The 19,227-nt window shown below is 42.8% G+C and overlaps 1 protein-coding gene across 7 annotated transcripts in view; it reads left to right on the top strand.

Annotated features, from left to right (window-relative positions):
* SYCP1 (synaptonemal complex protein 1) overlaps positions 1-19,227 on the top strand; it is a 955,469-nt gene that overhangs the window by 581,306 nt on the left and 354,936 nt on the right. For all 7 annotated transcript variants that reach the window (XM_056558361.1, XM_056558359.1, XM_056558362.1 and 4 more), the window contains one exon: positions 10,360-10,430. In XM_056558361.1, coding sequence (XP_056414336.1) covers positions 10,360-10,430 — 71 coding nt within the window. The remainder of the gene's footprint in view (positions 1-10,359; positions 10,431-19,227) is intronic.

Here is a 19,227-nt window from a genome sequence, read left to right as displayed (position 1 = left end):
ACCTTACAGGATCAATAACATTATATTTTGATGTTGGCAGGCTTAATAATAGATTTCTCAGCACCATGGAGACAATCGCACCCCTGACCCACCACTGGCATTCTGTCTTGATATATGCCTCTGTCAGCATTGACAGGAGGGCACTACCTAAAATTAGTGGTGGGAGCCAATGAATGCACATTGTTCATATTTATTATTAGGGGAAAGACCAACACTTTGAAAATTGAAATATTTTTCACAATCTATATATATATAAAACTCAATGGGGGGGGAGTCATCAATCTATATAGAGTAATTTTAAGTGTATTTTCTTGCGCAAAATCTTGCGCGTTCTTTTTGTGCGTCTTTTTTGGTGGACCTTTTTCTAAAGATGTCACCCTTCAGGTGTACCGTAGTGCCATTTTTCCTGTAGACATCGATTTACTAACTACGTTTTTTTTTTGGGTCGCACAAAAAGAACGCAAGTCTCATTTTTTTGCGCAAATATACACCACCTCGGAGGACACGAACCAAAGTGTGTATTTTCACACAGTAAGGACTGCAACTCCCATCATGGACAGACTCTGACCATGATGGGAGTTATAGTCCAGGGGCTGAGTTGCAGATCGCAGCAGGTCATTATCCAGAAACCCGCTGCGATCCGCATTTATTAACTGTAAAAGTCGGCGGTATATGCGGCTTCACTGCGCTGTCACCGGCTTCTACATACACTGTCATAATTCATAATCCCCGCCGCCGGAACACGGAAGCTCTGATTGGTCAATAGCTATTCTCCAATCAGAGCTCCCCTCTCCCGGCGGGGATTATGAATTCTGACAGTGTATATAGAAGCCGGTGGCAGCGCGATGTGGCCGCATGTACCACCGGCTTTTTCATTTAAATGCGGAACGCAGCAGATCATTCTGGATATCTGCTGCGATCTGCATTACATCAGTACCAAGGGCGTGAAGGGGCGTCCCACCCCGGGTGCCACTCACAAGGGGGGTGCCATGAGGGCAGTGGCGTCGCTGGGGGGGAGTGGCCCCCCTAGATCAGGCCGTGCCCCCCTTGTGCCCCCCCCAATTTAACCTGTTCCTGCAGAATTACATATATAAATGTCATGATGTGCAGGTAGTTAGCGCATCATGACATTTATATATGTCATGCAGTTAAACCCAGCAATGCGCGGCATCGCACGGGTTAACTGGCAGAAGTCCCGCTGTTACCAGCGGGGGACAACTTCTGCAAGCCCCCCCAGGACCATCTGTGGATGGTCCTGGTCAGCGATCATTGTGGTTGGTCCCTGTGGACCAATCACAGTGATCGCTGACTGTGGGGGGGTTAAAGTTCAGATCGCGGCTCATACCTGCTGTGGGACCGGCGGGGACGGTGCGGCAGTAAGGACCGGGGACAGGCGGCAGGCAAGTCTAGAAGGCAGCAGTGGCAGGCAAGTGGAGGCAGCAGTGAAGATCGCCGTAAAGTGATATTCACTGCTGCTTCTAGGAGTTTCAAAACTACAACTCCCAGCATGCCCAGACAGCCTTTGGCTGTCTGGGCATGCTGGGAGTTGTAGCTTTGCAACGTCTGGAGGGCCGCAGTTTGGAGACCACTGTGCAGTGGTCTCCAATCTGTGCTCTTCCAGATGTTGCAAAACTACAACTCTCAGCATGCCCAGACAGTCCAGGCATGCTGGGAGCTGTAGTTCTGTAACATCTGGCCCTTCAGATGTTGCTGAACTACAACTTCCAGCATGCCTGGGCATGCTTGGAGTTGAAGTTTTGCAACAGCTGGAGGAACACAGGTTGGGAAACACTGAGTTAGGTTGGGAAACACTGAGTTTCCCAACCAGTGTGCCTCCAGTTGTTGCAAAACTACAACTCCCGGCATGCCCAGACAGCCGAAGGGCATGCTGGGAGTTGTAGTTTTGCAACAACTGGAGGAGAACAGTTGGGAGACCGCTTAGTAGTGGTGTCCAAACTGTAGCCCTCCAGATGTTGCAAAACTTCAACTCCAAGCATGCCCAGACTGCCCAGGCATGCTGGGAGTTGTAGTTAGGCAACATCTGAAGGGCCAGATGTTACAAAACTTCAACTCCCAGCATGTCTGGACTGCCTGGGCATGCCAGGAGTTGAAGTTTTGTAACAACTGGAGGCGCACTGGTTGGGAAACATTGTCTGTTTCCTAACTCAATGTTTCCCTATCTGTGTGCCTCCAGCTGTTGCAAAACTATAACTCCCAGCATGCACTGACAAACCGTACATGCTGGGAATTGTAGTTTGGCAACAGCTGGAGGCGCACAGGTTGGGAAACACTGAGTTAAGTAACAAACTCTCAGTGTTTTGTAACCAGTGTGCCTCCAGCTGTTGCTTAACTACAGTCCCCCATGATGGGAGTTGTAGTTTGGCAACAATTGGAGGATCCCTGTTTAAGAACACACTGCATTATGTGCGCTCTTCCCAGGGGAGTGCACAAAAAATTTACTAACCCGTATTTCTTGTTTTTCTCTATCATTTCAGATACGTGAATGCGGAGGATTACATCAGATTCGGTGGACTACGACGATGACCAGCATTTTTTTTTTATTTCAATAATATGGTTAACGAGGGCTGTGGGGGAGTGATTTTTTTTAAATAAATTTTTTTTTTCAATGTGTCCGTGTTTTTTATAATTGAATTTTCAGGGTTAGTAGTGGAAGCTGTCTTATAGAGGGAGTCCATTACTAAGCCAGGGCTTAGTGTTAGCCCCAAAATCAGCTAGCACTAACCCCCAATTATTACCCCGGTACCCACCGCCACAGGGGTGACGGGAAGAGCCGGTACCAACAGGCCTGGAGCGTCAAAAATGGTGCTCCTAGGCGGTAACAGGCTGGCGTTATTTAGGCTGGGGAGGGCCAGTAACAATGGTCTTCGCCCACCCTGGTATCCTCAGGCTATTGCTGCTTGGTTGGTATCTGGCTGATACTGAAAATAGGGGGAACCCTATGCGTTTTTTTTTTTATAAATAAAAAAAGTGTGTGGTTCCCTAATTTTTTCAGTATCAGCCAGATACCAACCAAGCAGCAACAGCATAATGTTACCAGGGTGGGCGAGCATTGTTACTGGTCCTCCCCAGACTAAATAACGCCAGCCTGTTACCGCCTAGGTCTAGGAGCACCATTTTTGATGCTCTGGCCCTGTTGGTACTGGCTCTTCCTGGAACCCCTGTGGCGGTGAGTACCGGGGTAATAATTGGGGGTTAGCGCTAGCTGTATTGGGGGCTAATGCTAAGCCCCGGCCTAGTAATAGATCATGTCTACAAGATGCCTTCCACTACTTAGCCTGAAAATTAAATTATAAAAAACACAACACAATGAAAAAAAATTTTTATTTAAAAAAAACACTCCCCACAGCCCTCGTTAACCCTTTTATTGACATAAAAAAAAAAAGCTGGTCATAGTCACAATCAACAAAATCTGACATAGTCCTCCGCATAAACGTATCTAAATTTAAAAGTAAAAAAAAAACTGACAAAACGCAGGAAAAAGCTGGGACATTTTTTCTGGTGTTTTTTAGGATGCATAAAAAACCTCAATGGAATCCTGGCCTCAAAGCAATTGAACAAATTCCTTACGTCCACTTTTCCTATGAGGTAGAGAAGGAGTGTACGTTAGAGCGAGGGGGGGCGATGATTCTATATTTGCACAAGATTTATCAAAGGAGTGCACAGTAAATTCTGAGCAAGAGTGTACAATAGACAAGCAGTGTAAATGGATAGAACTGTGTCTACAATAGACACATAATGCTGAATCCCTCCCAATGTGTGTATGTTGCAGCATCACGTCCAAACGGCTAAAGATATTAACATGAAACTTGGCACACATGTTACTTATATGTCAACAACAAACATAGGATAGGTAATTTAAAGAGGTATTCCAGGAAAAAAAAAATGTTTTATATCAACTGGCTCCAGAAAGTTAAACAGATTTGTAAATTACTTCTATTAAAAAATCTTAATCCTTTCAATTATTATCATCTGTTGCAGTTGAGTTGTTGTTTTCTGTCTGGCAATAGTGCTCTCTGCGGACATCTCTGCTTATCTCGGGAACTGCACAGAGTAGAAGAGGTTTGCTATGGGGATTTGCTTCTAAACTGGGCGGTTCCCGAGACACGTGTCATCAGAGAGCACTTAGACAGAAAGGAACAACTCAACTTCAGCAGCTAATAAGTACTGAAAGGATTAAGATTTTTTAATAGAAGTAATTTACAAATCTGCACATGAGAAAACAAAGAAAAGTCGGCACTCACCGGATTTCCAATTCAGCAGATTTTATTGCACATTACTCACAGCCGTAGTACAATTCTCGGGGAGACGACGGATGGTACAAGGGGGGTACCACAGAGAGGCGACACCTGTGTTTCACACTTAGTAGTGCTTCAACGGGCCTAACTCTTTACCGGAACGTGTCATCTTCTTATACAGGTGAGTTTAGTAATTGGACCTATCACCATCAAACACACCTTGTGACGTTAAAAGAAGGGGAGGAGGTTGCTTTGTTAAGCTTGTTCCTACTTAGATCTAGCTCATTGTTCAGACTGTCAGGACTGGTACCGTAAAAAACATTCTTAGAAGCAAACTGAGACATCAACTTTGTCATTAAGCCCTAAGACTCCCGTTGCGTCAGTAGCAATTATCCATTGTGTCTCTCTTCTAAGAAGGTTTTTGTCCGATCTTAGCCCCGGCCGTGCAGTAACTTTTTCTATTCCTGCAAACCTAAAAGATTCGTGACTTCCTCCATGGGCTTCTACTTTGTGGGAAATAAATCTGGGTGCTCCCTTTTTAGTGCGTAGAGAGTAAAAGTGCTCTCTAATTCTTGCGCACGTTTGTCTGATTGTTTTTCCTATATAGTAGAAGCCACATGGGCAGAATATAACATAAACCACGTTTTTTGTCTTACACGTAATAAGTTCGCTAACCGTATGGGTGATTGGGCCTATTCTGAATGTTTGCAAGCCAAGATTATATTTACAAAAATTACAATTTTTACATTGGAAATTCCTTATTGGTACGTGACTAGTTAACCAGTCTGTTTTACTCTTCTTTTCTTTATCTTTTTGTGTATTATGTGCGCATTTCAATACTTCTCCTATTGTTTTCGTTTTCCTATAGGAGATTAATGGTTTCTTTCCTGCCATTTCTTTGAGGTCTTCATCTGTCTCTAGTATATACCAGTTCCTCCTAATTGCTCTCTCTATCATTTTATTTACCGGTGAATTCTGAAATGTGAATGTGAACCTATTCAAAGGCGCGTTTTTTTGTTTTTTTCTGCACAATTCTTCTCTATTTTTTCCATCTGCTTTTTGTCTCCCTTTCTTAATTAGATCTACTGGGTAGTTACGTTCTATTAGTCTTCTTTCTAACTCAGTTGCCTGTTTTTGATATGTTGAATCTTGTGTGTTATTTCTTTTTAAACGTAGAAACTGTCCATATGGAATACCGTTTTTGACTGCTTGTGTGTGGGTACTTTGGTAGTGAAGTATCGTATTCTTTGCCACTTCCTTCCTGTAACCTTTACTTATTAGTTTCCCTTCTTTCACTATCAATTTAATGTCTAGGAATTCCAGCGTACCACTGCCATATTGGTGTGTAAACTCCATATTATATCCCTTAGCATCATTAAGATAATCTACAAACTGATATAATTGGTTTTTAGTTCCTGACCATATTAACAGAATATCGTCCACAAATCGGACATAAGTTCTTATGTATTTAATGAATGGATTAGCGGTAGTATATACTATGTTATTCTCAAAGTTAGCTAAATACAGATTAGCGTATGTACAGGACACCGGTGTCCCCATCGGGGTCCCGGTGTCCTGTCTATACCACCTGCCTTCATATACAAAAGTACTGTTCTGTAGGACGAATCTGAGGGTGTCTTGTCCACTCGCCTTCAGGTACAGAAGTTAGCAGTGCCAAACTACTCATCTATACGATAATTTACAAATCTGTTTAACTTTCTGGAGCCAGTTGATATATAAAAAAAAGTTTTTTCCTGGATAACCCCTTTAACCCTTACTCACCCCCCATTTGACAGGGTAAGGGTTTTTGTTTAAGGTCCCGTACAAGTCTATGGGAAATATATGTTACTGCATAACTTCCAAACGGCTGGGGATATTTCAATAATACTTGGTCACATGTTACTTATATGTCCACTTAAAATATAGGATAGTTAATTTAACCCTTAACTACCCCCATTTGTGAGGGTCGATTATTTATTTATTTTTTTAAAGTCCCATGCAAATCAATGGTATGTTCCCACATAACTTCCGTACGGCTGTAGATATTTAAATACTTGGTACACATATTACGGGTCGGGATAGGAGGTCAGGATAGGAGGTCGGGATAGGAGGTCAGGATAGTAGGTCAGGATAGGAGGTCGGGATAGGAGGACGGGATAGGAGGTAAGGATATGGGGTTGGGATATGACAACAATATATGAGGACGGGATATGAAGTCAAAAGCTTCCTCTGTTGATTTTCCTCCACAACAAGGATTAGGAAGGAAAAACCGGGCAACACCAGGTACTCCGCTAGATAAAAATAAAAATTTTAGAGCTTGGTCTTGTAGTATAGGATGAAAATGTCCATAGATTTTTTACAAACTAAATTTATGCCAAAAGAGTGTAGCATACATTTGATCAGTATCCTATTTACTAACTATGTTAACTGCATTGACTATGTCTTTCCTTACAGAGGCAACCTGCAAAAATCAGTATGATTATTTTCTTTACAATAGGAGTCAATAGGTCAATGGACAATTGGGAAGATTTAGCAGCACCTATACAGATCACTTCTTTAAATATTGTAAAGGTCTATGAAAAATAAAACAAACAATCTGATTGGTTGCTATGGGCAATTGGTCAGCTGCACAGATTTTGATAAATCTCCTCAAATGTGTACTATTGTATAGCATATTCTTATATATGTACTTAACCCCTTAACGAAGAAGGACGTATATTTACATCCTCCGCCGACTCCCGCGATATGCCGCTGGGTCACGCGGTGTCCCTGCGGCATACCGGGTCGGTCCCGGCGGCTATCAACGGCCGGGACCCGCGGCTAATACAGGACATCACCGATCGCTGTGATGCCCTGTATTAACCCTTCAGACGCGGCAATCAAAGCTGACCGCCGTTTGTGAAAGTGACCCGGCTGCTCAGTCGGGCTGTTCAGGACCGCCGCGGTGAAATCCCGGCGTCCCGAACAGCTTACAGGACACTGGGAGGGCCCTTACCTTCCTCCTCGGTGTCCGATCGACAAATGACTGCTCCGTGCCTGAGATCCAGGCAGGAGCAGTCAAGCGCCGATAACACTGATCACAGGCGTGTTAATACACGCCAGTGATCTGTGTAAGGCTGGGTCCACACTACGTTTTGTCCCATACGGGAGCGCATACGGCAGGGGGGAGCTAAAAGCTCGCGCTCCCGTATGTTACCGTATGCGCTCCCGTATGCCATTCATTTCAATGAGCCGACCGGAGTGAAACGTTCAGTCCGGTCGGCTCATTTTTGCGCCGTATGCGCTTTTACAACCGGACCTAAAACTGTGGTCAACAACGGTTTTAGGTCCGGTTGTAAAAGCGCATACGGCGCAAAAATGAGCCGACCGGACCGAACGTTTCACTCCGGTCGGCTCATTGAAATGAATGACATACGGGAGCGCATACGGTCACATACGGGAGCGCGAGCTTTTAGCTCCCCCCTGCCGTATGCGCTCCCGTATGGGACAAAACGTAGTGTGGACCCAGCCTAAGAGATCAGTGTGTGCAGTGTCATTTAACCCCTTCCCTAATAAAAGTTTGAATCACCCACTTTTCCCATAAAAAAATAAAACAGTGTAAATAAAAATAAACATATGTGGTATCGCCGCGTGCGTAAATGTCCGAACTATAAAAATATATAGTTAATTAAACCTCACGGTCAATGGCGTACACGTAAAAAAATTCCAAAGTCCAAAAAAGCGTATTTTGGTCACTTTTTATACCATTAAAAAATGAATAAAAAGTGTTCCAAAAGTCCGATCAAAACAAAAATGATAACGATAAAAACTTCAGATCACGGCGCAAAAAATGAGTCATAATGTACGTGGAAAAAATGAGTCATAATGTACCGCCCTGTACGTGGAAAAATAAAAAGTTATAAGGATCAGAAGAGGAAATTTTTAAATGTATAAATTTTCCTGCATGTAGTTATGATTTTTTCCAGAAGTATGACAAAATGAAACCTATCTAAGTAGGGTATCCTTTTAACCGTATGGACCTACAGAATAATGATAAGGTGTCATTTTTACCGAAATATGCACTGCGTAGAAACGGAAGCCCCCAAAAGTTACAAAATGGCATTTTTTCTTCGATTTTGTCGCACAATGATTCTTTTTCCGTTTCGCCGTGAATTTTTGGGTAAAATTATTTTTTGGTGACGCAAAAAATAAGCCATAATATGGATTTTTACGTGGAAAATTGAAAGGGTTATGATTTTTAAAAGGTAAGGAGGAAAAAAGAAAGTGCAAAAACTGAAAAACCCCACGTCCCTAAGGGGTTAAAGGGGTTATCCAGGAAAAAACTTATTTTTATATATCAACTGGCTCCAGAAAGTTAAACAGATTTGTAAATTACTTCTATTAAAAAATCTTAATCCTTTCAGTACTTATGAGCTGCTGAAGTTGAGTTGTTCTTTTCTGTCTAAGTGCTCTCTGATGACACGTGTCTCGGGAACTGCCCAGTTTAGAAGAAAATCCCCATAGCAAACCTCTTCTACTCTGTGCAGTTCCCAAGATAAGCAGAGATGTCAGCAGAGAGCACTATTGCCAGACAGAAAACAACAACTAAACTTCAACAGATGATAATTATTGAAAGGATTAAGATTTTTAATAGAAGTAATTTACAAAAAAGCCAGTTGATATATATCCCCTTAAGGACCAAGGACGTACCAGTACGTCCTTGGTCCTGCTCTTCTGATCTAACGCGGGGTTACACAGTAACCCCGCGTCATATCACGGCGGGCCCGGCGTCATAGTGAAGCCGGGACCCACCTCTAATAGCGTGCAGCGCCGATCGCGGCGTTGCGCGCTATTAACCCTTTAGCCGCGTGCTCAGAGCTGAGCCGTGCGGCTAAAAGTGAAAGTGAAAGTTCCCGGCTAGCTCAGTCGGGCTGTTCGGGATAGCCGTGACTAATCGCGGCATCCCGAACAGCTGACAGGACAGCGGGAGGGCCCCTTCCTGCCTCCTCGCTGTCCGATCGCCGAATGACTGCTCAGTGCCTGAGATCCAGGCATGAGCAGTCATGCGGCAGAATCGTTGATCACTGGTTTCTTATGAGAAACCAGTGATCAATGATGAAGATCAGTGTGTGCAGTGTTATAGGTCCCTATGGGACCTATAACACTGCAAAAAAAAAGTGGAAAAAAAAAGTGAATAAAGATCATTTAACTCCTCCCCTATTAAACATTTGAATCACCCCCCTTTTCCAATAAAAAAAAAAACACAGTGTAAATAAAAATAAACATATATGGTATCACCGCGTGCGGAAATGTCCGAATTATAAAAATATATCATTAATTAAACCGCTCGGTCAATGGCGTGCGCGCAAAAAAAATTCCAAAGTCCAAAATAGTGCATTTTTGGTCACTTTTTATATAATTTAAAAATGAATAAAAAGCGATCAATAAGTCCTATCAATGCAAAAATGGTACCGTTAAAAACTTCAGATCACGGCACAGATCATACTGATCATACTGCCCCATACACGGAAAAATAAAAAAGTTATAGGGGTCAGAAGATGACAATTTTAAACGTATTAATTTTCCTGCATGTAGGTATGATTTTTTCCAGAAGTCCGACAAAATCAAACCTATATAAGTAGGGTGTCATTTTAATCGTATGGACCTACAGAATAAATATCAGGTGTCATTTTTACCGAAAAATTTACTACGTAGAAACGGAAGCCCCCAAAAGTTACAAAACACCTTTTTTTTTCAATTTTGTCGCACAATGATTTTTTGCCCATTTCACTGTAGATTTTTGGGCAAAATGACTGATGTCATTACAAAGTAGAATTGGTGGCGCAAAAAATAAGCCATCATATGGATTTTTAGGTGCAAAATTGAAAGAGTTATGATTTTTTAAAGGCAAGGAGCAAAAAACAAAAATGCAAAAACGGAAAAACCCCCGGTCCTTAAGGGGATATATATATATATATATATATATATAAATATGTATATATATATATATATATATATATATATAGAAGTTTTTTCCTGGAATACACCTTTAAGACACTATATAGCAATAATGTGTAAGATAGTTCAGTGACATATCTTTTGTATTTTTGTCTCATACTTTCAGGCAAGTAAACAGCAAAGAGATCAGGCAGAAAAAAAAATTGGAAACCTAGAACAAACAATTGAGCATTTAAGGCAAGTTGAAAATTAGAAGTGTCATAAAATGTGCAACATGTAAGCCTTGTATACCTTAAAACTCTCTTTTTATGAAAATATTAATCTACAAATTACCTTGCACATTGTCTATGTAGATTACTCCTCAGGTGAGTATGGAAGGCTGCAGATGTTTAGTAGATGCTGGTAGATGTCTTGACATCTACTTGGAGGTTGAAGAAGAGGTGATAGAGTTTTTAAACCTACAACTACTTGGTGGCTTAAAGGTTTACTCTGATGGAAAACAAATGTTTTCAAATCAACTGTTCCCAGAAAGTTAAACAATTTAGTAAATGACTTCTATTTAAAAATCTTAAAGGGGTACTCCGGTGGAAAACATTTTTTTTTTTTTTATCATCTGTTGGCAGAAAGTTAAACAGCTATGTAAATAACTACTATATAAAAATCCTATTCCTTCCAGTACTTATCAGCTTCTGTATACTACAGAGAAAGTTGTGTAGTTATTTCCAGTCTGATCACAGTGCTCTCTGCTGCCACCTCTGTCTGTGTCAGGAACTGTGCAGAGCAAGAGCAAATCCCCATAGCAAACCTCTCCTGTTCTGGACAGTTCCTGACACGGACAGAGGTGGCAGCAAAACGGACTATGGTTAGACTGGAAAGAACTACACAACTTCCTGTAGAGCATACAGCAGCTAATAGGTACTGAAAGGATTGCCATTAACAAGTAATTTACAAATTTGTTTAACTTTCTGGCACAAGTTGAATTGAAATATTTTTTTTTTACACTGGAGTACCTCTTTAACCCCTTAAGGACCAGGCAAGTATGAGTACGTCCCTGCGCCCTTGGTCTTAAGGACCAGGCACGTACTCATACGTCCGTGGGAATTTCACATCCTGCCGCGCGCTGGGCGGGTTGTGAAACCGGACGCCTGCTGAAATCGTTCAGCAGGCGTCCGAGGCAAACGCCGAGGGGGGTCCTGAGACCTCCCAATGTCGGCGATCGTAGAAAATCTCATGTCAATTCAGACATGCGATTTTTTGCTGTTCCGGGCTGATCGGGTCTCAGGTGATCCGATCACCCGGAAAATAGTGATGATTCTGACTTGTCAGTGACAGCCCAGATCATCTTGCAGGGTAGGAGTGAGGTCGCAGTGATGCGATCTCCTCCTATCCCCTGCCATTGGTCAAAACTGATTCTGACCAATGGCAGAGCAGGACAGTGGGTTGCCATGGCAACCCCCGTTCTGCCCACACCTGGATGTCGCGGGGAACATGCGGAGAAGATGGAGGTCGGTACCTGCAGGAGAAGATGCCTGGGAAAAGCTGATCATCGCTGCAGACTGCTGGATCCTGGCTCAGGTAGGGAAGCGACGTGGGTGGGGGGAAATGAAAGTAAAGTGATCTTTACTGTAGCAACCACTAGGAAGGCCAAACTGCAACTCCCAGCATGCCCAGACAGCCAAAGGCTGTCTGGGCATGCTGGGAGTTGTAGTTTTGCAACATCTGGAGGGTCACAGTTTGGGGACCACTGTTACAGTGGTGCCCAAACTGTAGCCCTCCAGATGTTGCCAAACTACAAGTCTCAGCATGCCTAGACTGCCCAGGCATGCTGGGAGTTGTAGTTCTGTAACATCTGTCCCCTCAGATTTTGCAATTTTCATGACATTTTTGAAAATTGCTGCTCTACTTTAACCTCTTAAGGGCCCAGCCCAAATATACCTTAAGGACCCGCCCATTTTTTGAACATCTGACCACTGTCACCTCAAGCATTAATAACTCTGGGATGCTTTTACCTTTCATTCTGATTCCGAGAATGTTTTTTCGTGACATATTCTACTTTATGATAGTGGTAAAATTTTGTCGATACTTGCATCATTTCTTGATGAAAAATTCCAAAATTTGATGAAAAAATTGAACATTTTGCATTTTTTTTTTTACTTTCAAGCTCTCTGCTTATAAGGAAAATGGATATTCCAAATAAATTATACATTTATTCCAAATAAATTATACAAATTATACAATGCCGACCAGAGCGCTGCAGACAGAGGCATGCCGTGAGCTCTCCGGGGAGGCAGCGGGACCCGGAGCGCTCGGCGTGACACCCATTTTTCTGTTATGCTGTGAGAATGTTTATAAAGGTTGAATATACTTACACAGTATTTCTCTCCTGTAGTCTCAGCAGAAGCATGACTTTTGCCCACTTAACCCCTTAAGGACGCAGGACGTAAATGTACGTCCTGGTGCGGTGGTACTTAATGCACCAGGACGTACATTTACATCCTGTGCATAACCGCGGGCATCGGAGCGATGCCCGTGTCATGCGAGGCTGATCCCGGCTGCTGATCGCAGCCAGGGACCCGCCGGCAATGGCCGACGCCCGCGATCTCGCGGGCGTCCGCCATTAACCCCTCAGGTGCCGGGATCAATACATATCCCGGCATCTGCGGCAGTGCGTGATTTCAATGAATGATCGGATCGTCCGCAGCGCTGCTGGGGGGATCCGATCATTCAGAACGCCGCACGGAGGTCCCCTCACATTCCTCCTTCCGGCTCCCGGCGTCTCCTGCTCTGGTCTGAGATCGAGCAGACCAGAGCAGAAGATCGCCGATAACACTGATCTGTTCTATGTCCTATACATAGAACAGATCAGTATTAGCAATCATGGTATTGCTATGAATAGTCCCCTATGGGACTATGAAAAATCCCTTCCCCAATAAAAAAGTAAAACGTCAGTTTTTTCCTATTTTACCCCCAAAAAGCGTAAAAAATTTATTTTATAGACATATTTGGTATTGCCGTGTGCGTAAATGTCCGAACTATTAAAATGTTAATGATCCCGTACGGTGAACAGCGTGAACGAAAAAAAAAAAAGTCCAAAATTGCTACTTTTTTAATACATTTTATTAAAAAAAATTATAAAAAATGTATTAAAAGTTTTTTATATGCAAATGTGGTATAAAAAAAAAGTACAGATCATGGCGCAAAAAATGAGCCCTCATACCGCCGCTTATACGGAAAAATAAAAAAGTTATAGGTCATCAAAATAAAGGGATTATAAACTTTGTGATTTTTTTTAAGCACAACAATAATAGAAAAGTATGTAATAATGGGTATCATTTTAATCGTATTGACCCTCAGAATAAAGAACACACATCATTTTTACCATAAATTGAACGGCGTGAAAACAAAACCTTCCAAAATTAGCAAAATTGCGTTTTTCTTTTTAATTTCCCCATAGTGTTTTTTGGTTGCGCCATATATTTTATGATATAATGAGTGATGTCATTACAAAGGAAAACTGGTCGCGCAAAAAACAAGCCCTCATACTAGTCTGTGGATGAAAATATAAAAGAGTTATGATTTTTAGAAGGCGGGGAGGAAAAAATGAAAACGTAAAAATTAAATTGTCTGAGTCCTTAAGGCCAAAATGGGCTGAGTCCTTAACCCCTTCACGACGAGCGACGTACATGTACGGCGCCGCGAAGTGTCACTTGGCGCCCGGCGACGTACATGTACGTCGCGGCGTTCCGGGAGCGCCGTGTCACCGGTAGCGGTGATCGGGCCGGGATGACTGCTGTTATCTAACAGGCATCCCGGCACATCGCCGAGGGGGGTCCTGAAACCCCCCCATGACTGCGATGCGCGCAAATCGCAGGTCAATTCAGACCTGCGATCTGCGCGATTCCGGGTCATATGGGTCACTGGTGACCCGGTGACCGGGAAAATAAGAGGGATCGGGGGTGTCCGAGACACCCTCGATCCCCCTAAAGGGATAGGAGTTTGGTGGCAGGGGTGCCACCCCTCCTATCCCTGCTATTGGTCGGCCAAGCGACCGACCGATAGCAGACCGGGGGAGGGGGGGTTAAAGTTTGGTTCCCCCGCTTTGCCCACCTATCGGTGTCCGGGCAAAACGGGGGAACCGTCCAGGGTAGGTCGGCGCCGAAGGTCCCTACCTGGATCCCGGATCCCCGTTCGCGATCCTCCCCCACGTGCGGTGGCGGCATTAATACTTCCGGGTCCTGCTAGGTGAGTTGTTGCCTAGCAACATCCGGAGGGCCACAGTTTACAGTGGTCTCTAAACCGTGGCCCTCCAGATGTTGCAAAACTACAACTCCCAGCATGCTCAGACAGCTGTTTGCTGTGTGGGCATGCTGGGACTTGTAGTTTTGCAATATTTAAAGGGGTTCAGGTTGTAGATCACTAAGTGGTCTCAAACTGTAGCCCTCCAGATATTGCAAAACTACAACTCTCAGCATGCCCAGACAGCAGTTTGCTGTCTGGGCATGCTGTGAGTTGTAGTTTTGCAACATCTGGAGGGCCACAGTTTTGAGACCACTGGACAGTGATTTACAACCTGAACCCCTCTAAATCTTGCAAAACTACAACTCCCAGCATTCAGGAACAGCAAAAGGCTGTCTCTGCATGCTGGGAGTTGTACTTGCGTGCCTCCAGCCATTGCTTAACTACATCTCCCAGCATGCCCTTCCGCAAGCAGATTACAGTGAGTTCCCCGCTACAAATTTGAGCTGTGGCAAATTTTCCGCCGCAGCTCAAACTCCTAGCGGGAGACTCAGTGTAATCCGCCGTCAGTGTGAATGTAACCTAAAAACACTACACTACACTAACATAAAATAAAGAGTAAAACACTACATATACACACGTACACTGCCCCCCCACCACCCCAATAAAAATGAAAAACTTATTGTACGGCAGTGTTTCTAAGATGGAGCCTCCAGCTGTTGCAAAACAAAAACTCCCAGCATTTCTGGACAGCAATTGACTGTCCAAGCATGCTGGGAGTTTAGCAACAGCTGGAGGCACCCTGTTTGGGAATCACTGGCATAGAATACCCCTATGTCCACCCCTATGCAAGTCCCTAATTCAGGCCTCAAATGCGCATGGCGCTCTTACTTTGGAGCCCTGTCGTATTTCAAGGCAACTGTATAGGGTCACATATGGGGTATCACCGTACTCGGGAGAAATTACACTACAAATTTTGGGGGGCTTTTTCTCCTTTTACCCCTTATGAAAAGGAACAGTTGGGGTCTACACCAGCATGTTAGTGTAAAAAAATAAAAAAATTTACACTAACATGCTGGTGTTGCTCTATACTTTTCATTTTCACAAGAGGTAAAAGGGAAAAACGCCCCCCAAAATTTGTAACGCAATTTCTCCCGAGTACGGAGATACCCCATATGTGGGCGCAAAGTGCTCTGGGGGCACACAACAAGGACCAGAAGGGAGAGTGCGCCATGTACATTTGAGGTGATTTGCACAGGGGTGGCTAATTGTTACAGCGGTTCTGACAAACGCAAAAAAACAACACACCCACATGTGACCCCATTTTGGAAACTACACCCCTCACGGAATGTAATAAGGGGTACAGTGAAAATTTACACCCCACAGTTGTCTGACGGATCTTTGGAACAGTGGTCCGTGAAAATGAAAAATTTTGCACAGACCACTGTTCCAAAGATCTGTCAGACACCAGTGGGGGGTAAATGCTCACTGTACCCCTCATTACATTCTGTGAGGGGTCTAGTTTCCAAAATGGTATGCCATGTGGTTTTTTTTCTGCTGTCCTGGCACCATAGGGGCTTCCTAAATGCGACATGCCCCCCCGAGCAAAATTTGCTCTCAAAAAGCCAAATATGACGCCTTCTCTTCTGAGCATTGTAGTTCGTACGCAGTGCACTTCAGGTCCACTTATGGGGTACCTCCATACTCAGAAGAGACGGGGTTACAAATTTTGGGGGGTCTTTTCTGCTATTAACCCTTTAAAAAATGTGAAATTTGGGGGAAAACCAACATTTTAGTGAAAACATTTTTTTTTTTTTTTTTACATATGCAAAAGTCGTGAAACACCTGTGGGGTATTAAGGCTCACTTTATTCCTTGTTATGTTCCTCAAGGGGTCTAGTTTCCAAAATGGTATGCCATGTGTTTTTTTTTTGCTGTTCTGGCACCATAGGGGCTTCCTAAATGCGACATGCCCCCCAAAAACCATTTCAGAAACACGTACTCTCTAAAATACTGCGCCCACCGAACACTTTACATAGACATATGAGGTATGTCCTTACTCGAGAGAAATTGGGCTAAGAATATAAATATACATTTTCTCCTTTTACCCCTTGTAAAAATTCTAAAATTGGGTCTACAAGAACATGCGAGTGTAAAAAATGAAGATTTTGAATTTTCTCCTTCACTTTGCTGCTTTTCCTGTGAAACACCTAAAGGGTTAAAACATTTACTGAATGTCATTTTGAATACTTTGGGGGGTGCAGTTTTTATAATGGGGTAATTTATGGGGTATTTCTAATAATGAAGACCCTTCAAATCCACTTCAAACCTGAACTGGTCCCTGAAAAATTGTGAGTTTGAAAATTTTGTGAAAAATGGGAAAATTGCTGCTGAACTTTGAAGCCCTCTGGTGTCTTCCAAAAGTAAAAACTCGTCAATTTTATGATGCAATCATAAAGTAGACATATTGTATATGTGAATCCCAAAAATTTTTTTGGGGGGAATATCCATTTTCCTTACAAGCAGAGAGCTTCAAAGTTAGAAAAATGCTAAATTTTAAATTTTTTCATAAAATTTCGGGATTTTTCACCAAGAAAGGATGCAAGTTACCACAAAAATTTACCACTATGTTAAAGTAGAATATGTCACGAAAAAACAATATCAGAATTATAAGTAAAAGCATTCCAGAGTTATAAATGTTTAAAGTGACAGTGGTCAGATTAGCAAAAAAGGGCTTCGTCCTAGAGGTGAAAATGGGCTCCGTCCTTAACCCCTTAACCCCTTCAGGACCATTTTGACCTTAAGGACCAGAGCGTTTTTTGCACATCTGACCACTGTCACTTTAAACATTAATAACTCTGGAATGCTTTTAGTTATTATTCTGATTCCGAGATTGTTTTTTCGTGACATATTCTACTTTAACATGGTGGTACATTTTTGTGGTAACTTGCATCCTTTCCTTGTGAAAAATCCTAAAATTTGATGAAAAATTTGAAAATTTAGCATTTTTCTAACTTTGAAGCTCTCTGCTTGTAAGGAAAATGTATATTACAAATAAAAAAATTTTTTATTCACATATACAATATGTCAACTTTATGTTTGCATCATAAAATTGACGAGTTTTTACTTTTGGAAGACACCAGAGGGCTTCAAAGTTCTGCAGCAATTTTCCAATTTTTCACAAAATTTTCAAACTCACTATTTTTCAGGGACCAGTTCAGGTTTGAAGTGGATTTGAAGGGTCTTCATATTAGAAATACCCCACAAAAGACCCCATTATAAAAATTGCACCCCCCAAAGTATTCAAAATGACATTCAGTCATCATTTTAACCCTTTAGGTGTTTCACAGGAATAGAAGCAAAGTGAAGGAGAAAATTCACAATCTTCATTTTTTACACTCGCATGTTCTTGTAGACCCAATTTTTAAATTTTTACAAGAGGTAAAAGGAGAAAATGTATACTTATATTTGTAGCCCAATTTCTCTCGAGTAAGCACATACCTCATATGTCTATGTAAAGTGTTCGGCGGGCGCAGTAGAGGGCTCAGAAGGGAAAGAGCGACAAGGGGATTTTGGAGAGTACGTTTTTCTGAAATGGTTTTTGGGGGGCATGTTGCATTAAGTAAGCCCCTATGGTGCCAGAACAGCAAAAAACCCTCACATGGCATACCATTTTGGAAACTAGACCCCTTGGGGAACATAACAAGGAATAAAGTGAGCCTTATTACCCCACAGGTGTTTCACGACTTTTGCATATGTAAAAAAAAAATTTTTTTTTCACTAAAATGTGTGTTTCCCCCCAAATTTCACATTTTTCCAAGGGTTAATAGCAGGAAATACACCACAATATTTGTAACCCCTTCTCTTCTGAGTATGCAGGTACCCCATAAGTGGACCTGAAGTATACTACGAGCGAACTACAATGCTCAGAAGAGAAGGAGTCATATTTGGCTTTTTGAGAGCAAATTTTGCTCGGGGAGCATGTCGCATTTAGGAAGCCCCTAAGGTGCCAGAACAGCAAAAAAAAAACACATGGCATACCATTTTGGAGACTAGACCCATTGAGGAACGTAATAAGGAATAAAGTGAGCCTTAATACCCCACAGGTGTTTCACGACTTTTGCATATGTAAAAAAAAATTTATTTTTATTCCACTAAAATGTGTGTTTCCCCCCAAATTTAACATTTTTGCAAGGGTTAATAGCAGTAAATACCCCCCAAAATTTGTAACCCCATCTCTTCTGAGTATGGAGGTACCCCATAAGTTGACCTGAAGTGCACTATGGGCGAACTACAATGCTCAGAAGAGAAGGAGTCATATTTGGCTTTTTGAGAGCAAATTTTGCTCGGGGGGCATGTCGCATTTAGGAAGCCCCTATGGTGCCAGGACAGCAAAATAACCCCCACATGGCATACCATTTTGGAAACTAGACCCCTTGATGAGCGTAAAAAGGGGTACAGTGAGCATGTGCCCCCCACTGGTGTCTGACAGATCTTTGGAACAGTGGGCTGTACAAGTTTTCATTTTCACGGACCACTGTTCCAAAGATCCGTCAGACACCTGTGGGGGTAAATTGTCACTGCACCCCTCATTACATTCCGTGAGGGGTGTCATTTCCGAAATGGGGTCACATGTGGGTTTTTTTTTTGCGTTTATCAAAACCGCTCTAACAATCAGCCACCCCTGTGCAAATCACCTCAAATGTACATGGTGCACTCTCCCTTCTGGGCCTTGTTGTGCGCCCCCAGAGCACTTTGCGCCCACATATGGGGTATCTCTGTAGTCGGGAGAAATTGCA

Source organism: Hyla sarda, chromosome 2 (genome assembly GCF_029499605.1).
Source record: "Hyla sarda isolate aHylSar1 chromosome 2, aHylSar1.hap1, whole genome shotgun sequence".
Lineage (NCBI taxonomy): Eukaryota > Metazoa > Chordata > Amphibia > Anura > Hylidae > Hyla > Hyla sarda.
The sequence above is the reverse complement of the archived record's forward strand: the minus strand, read 5'-3'. Positions and strand labels throughout refer to the sequence as shown.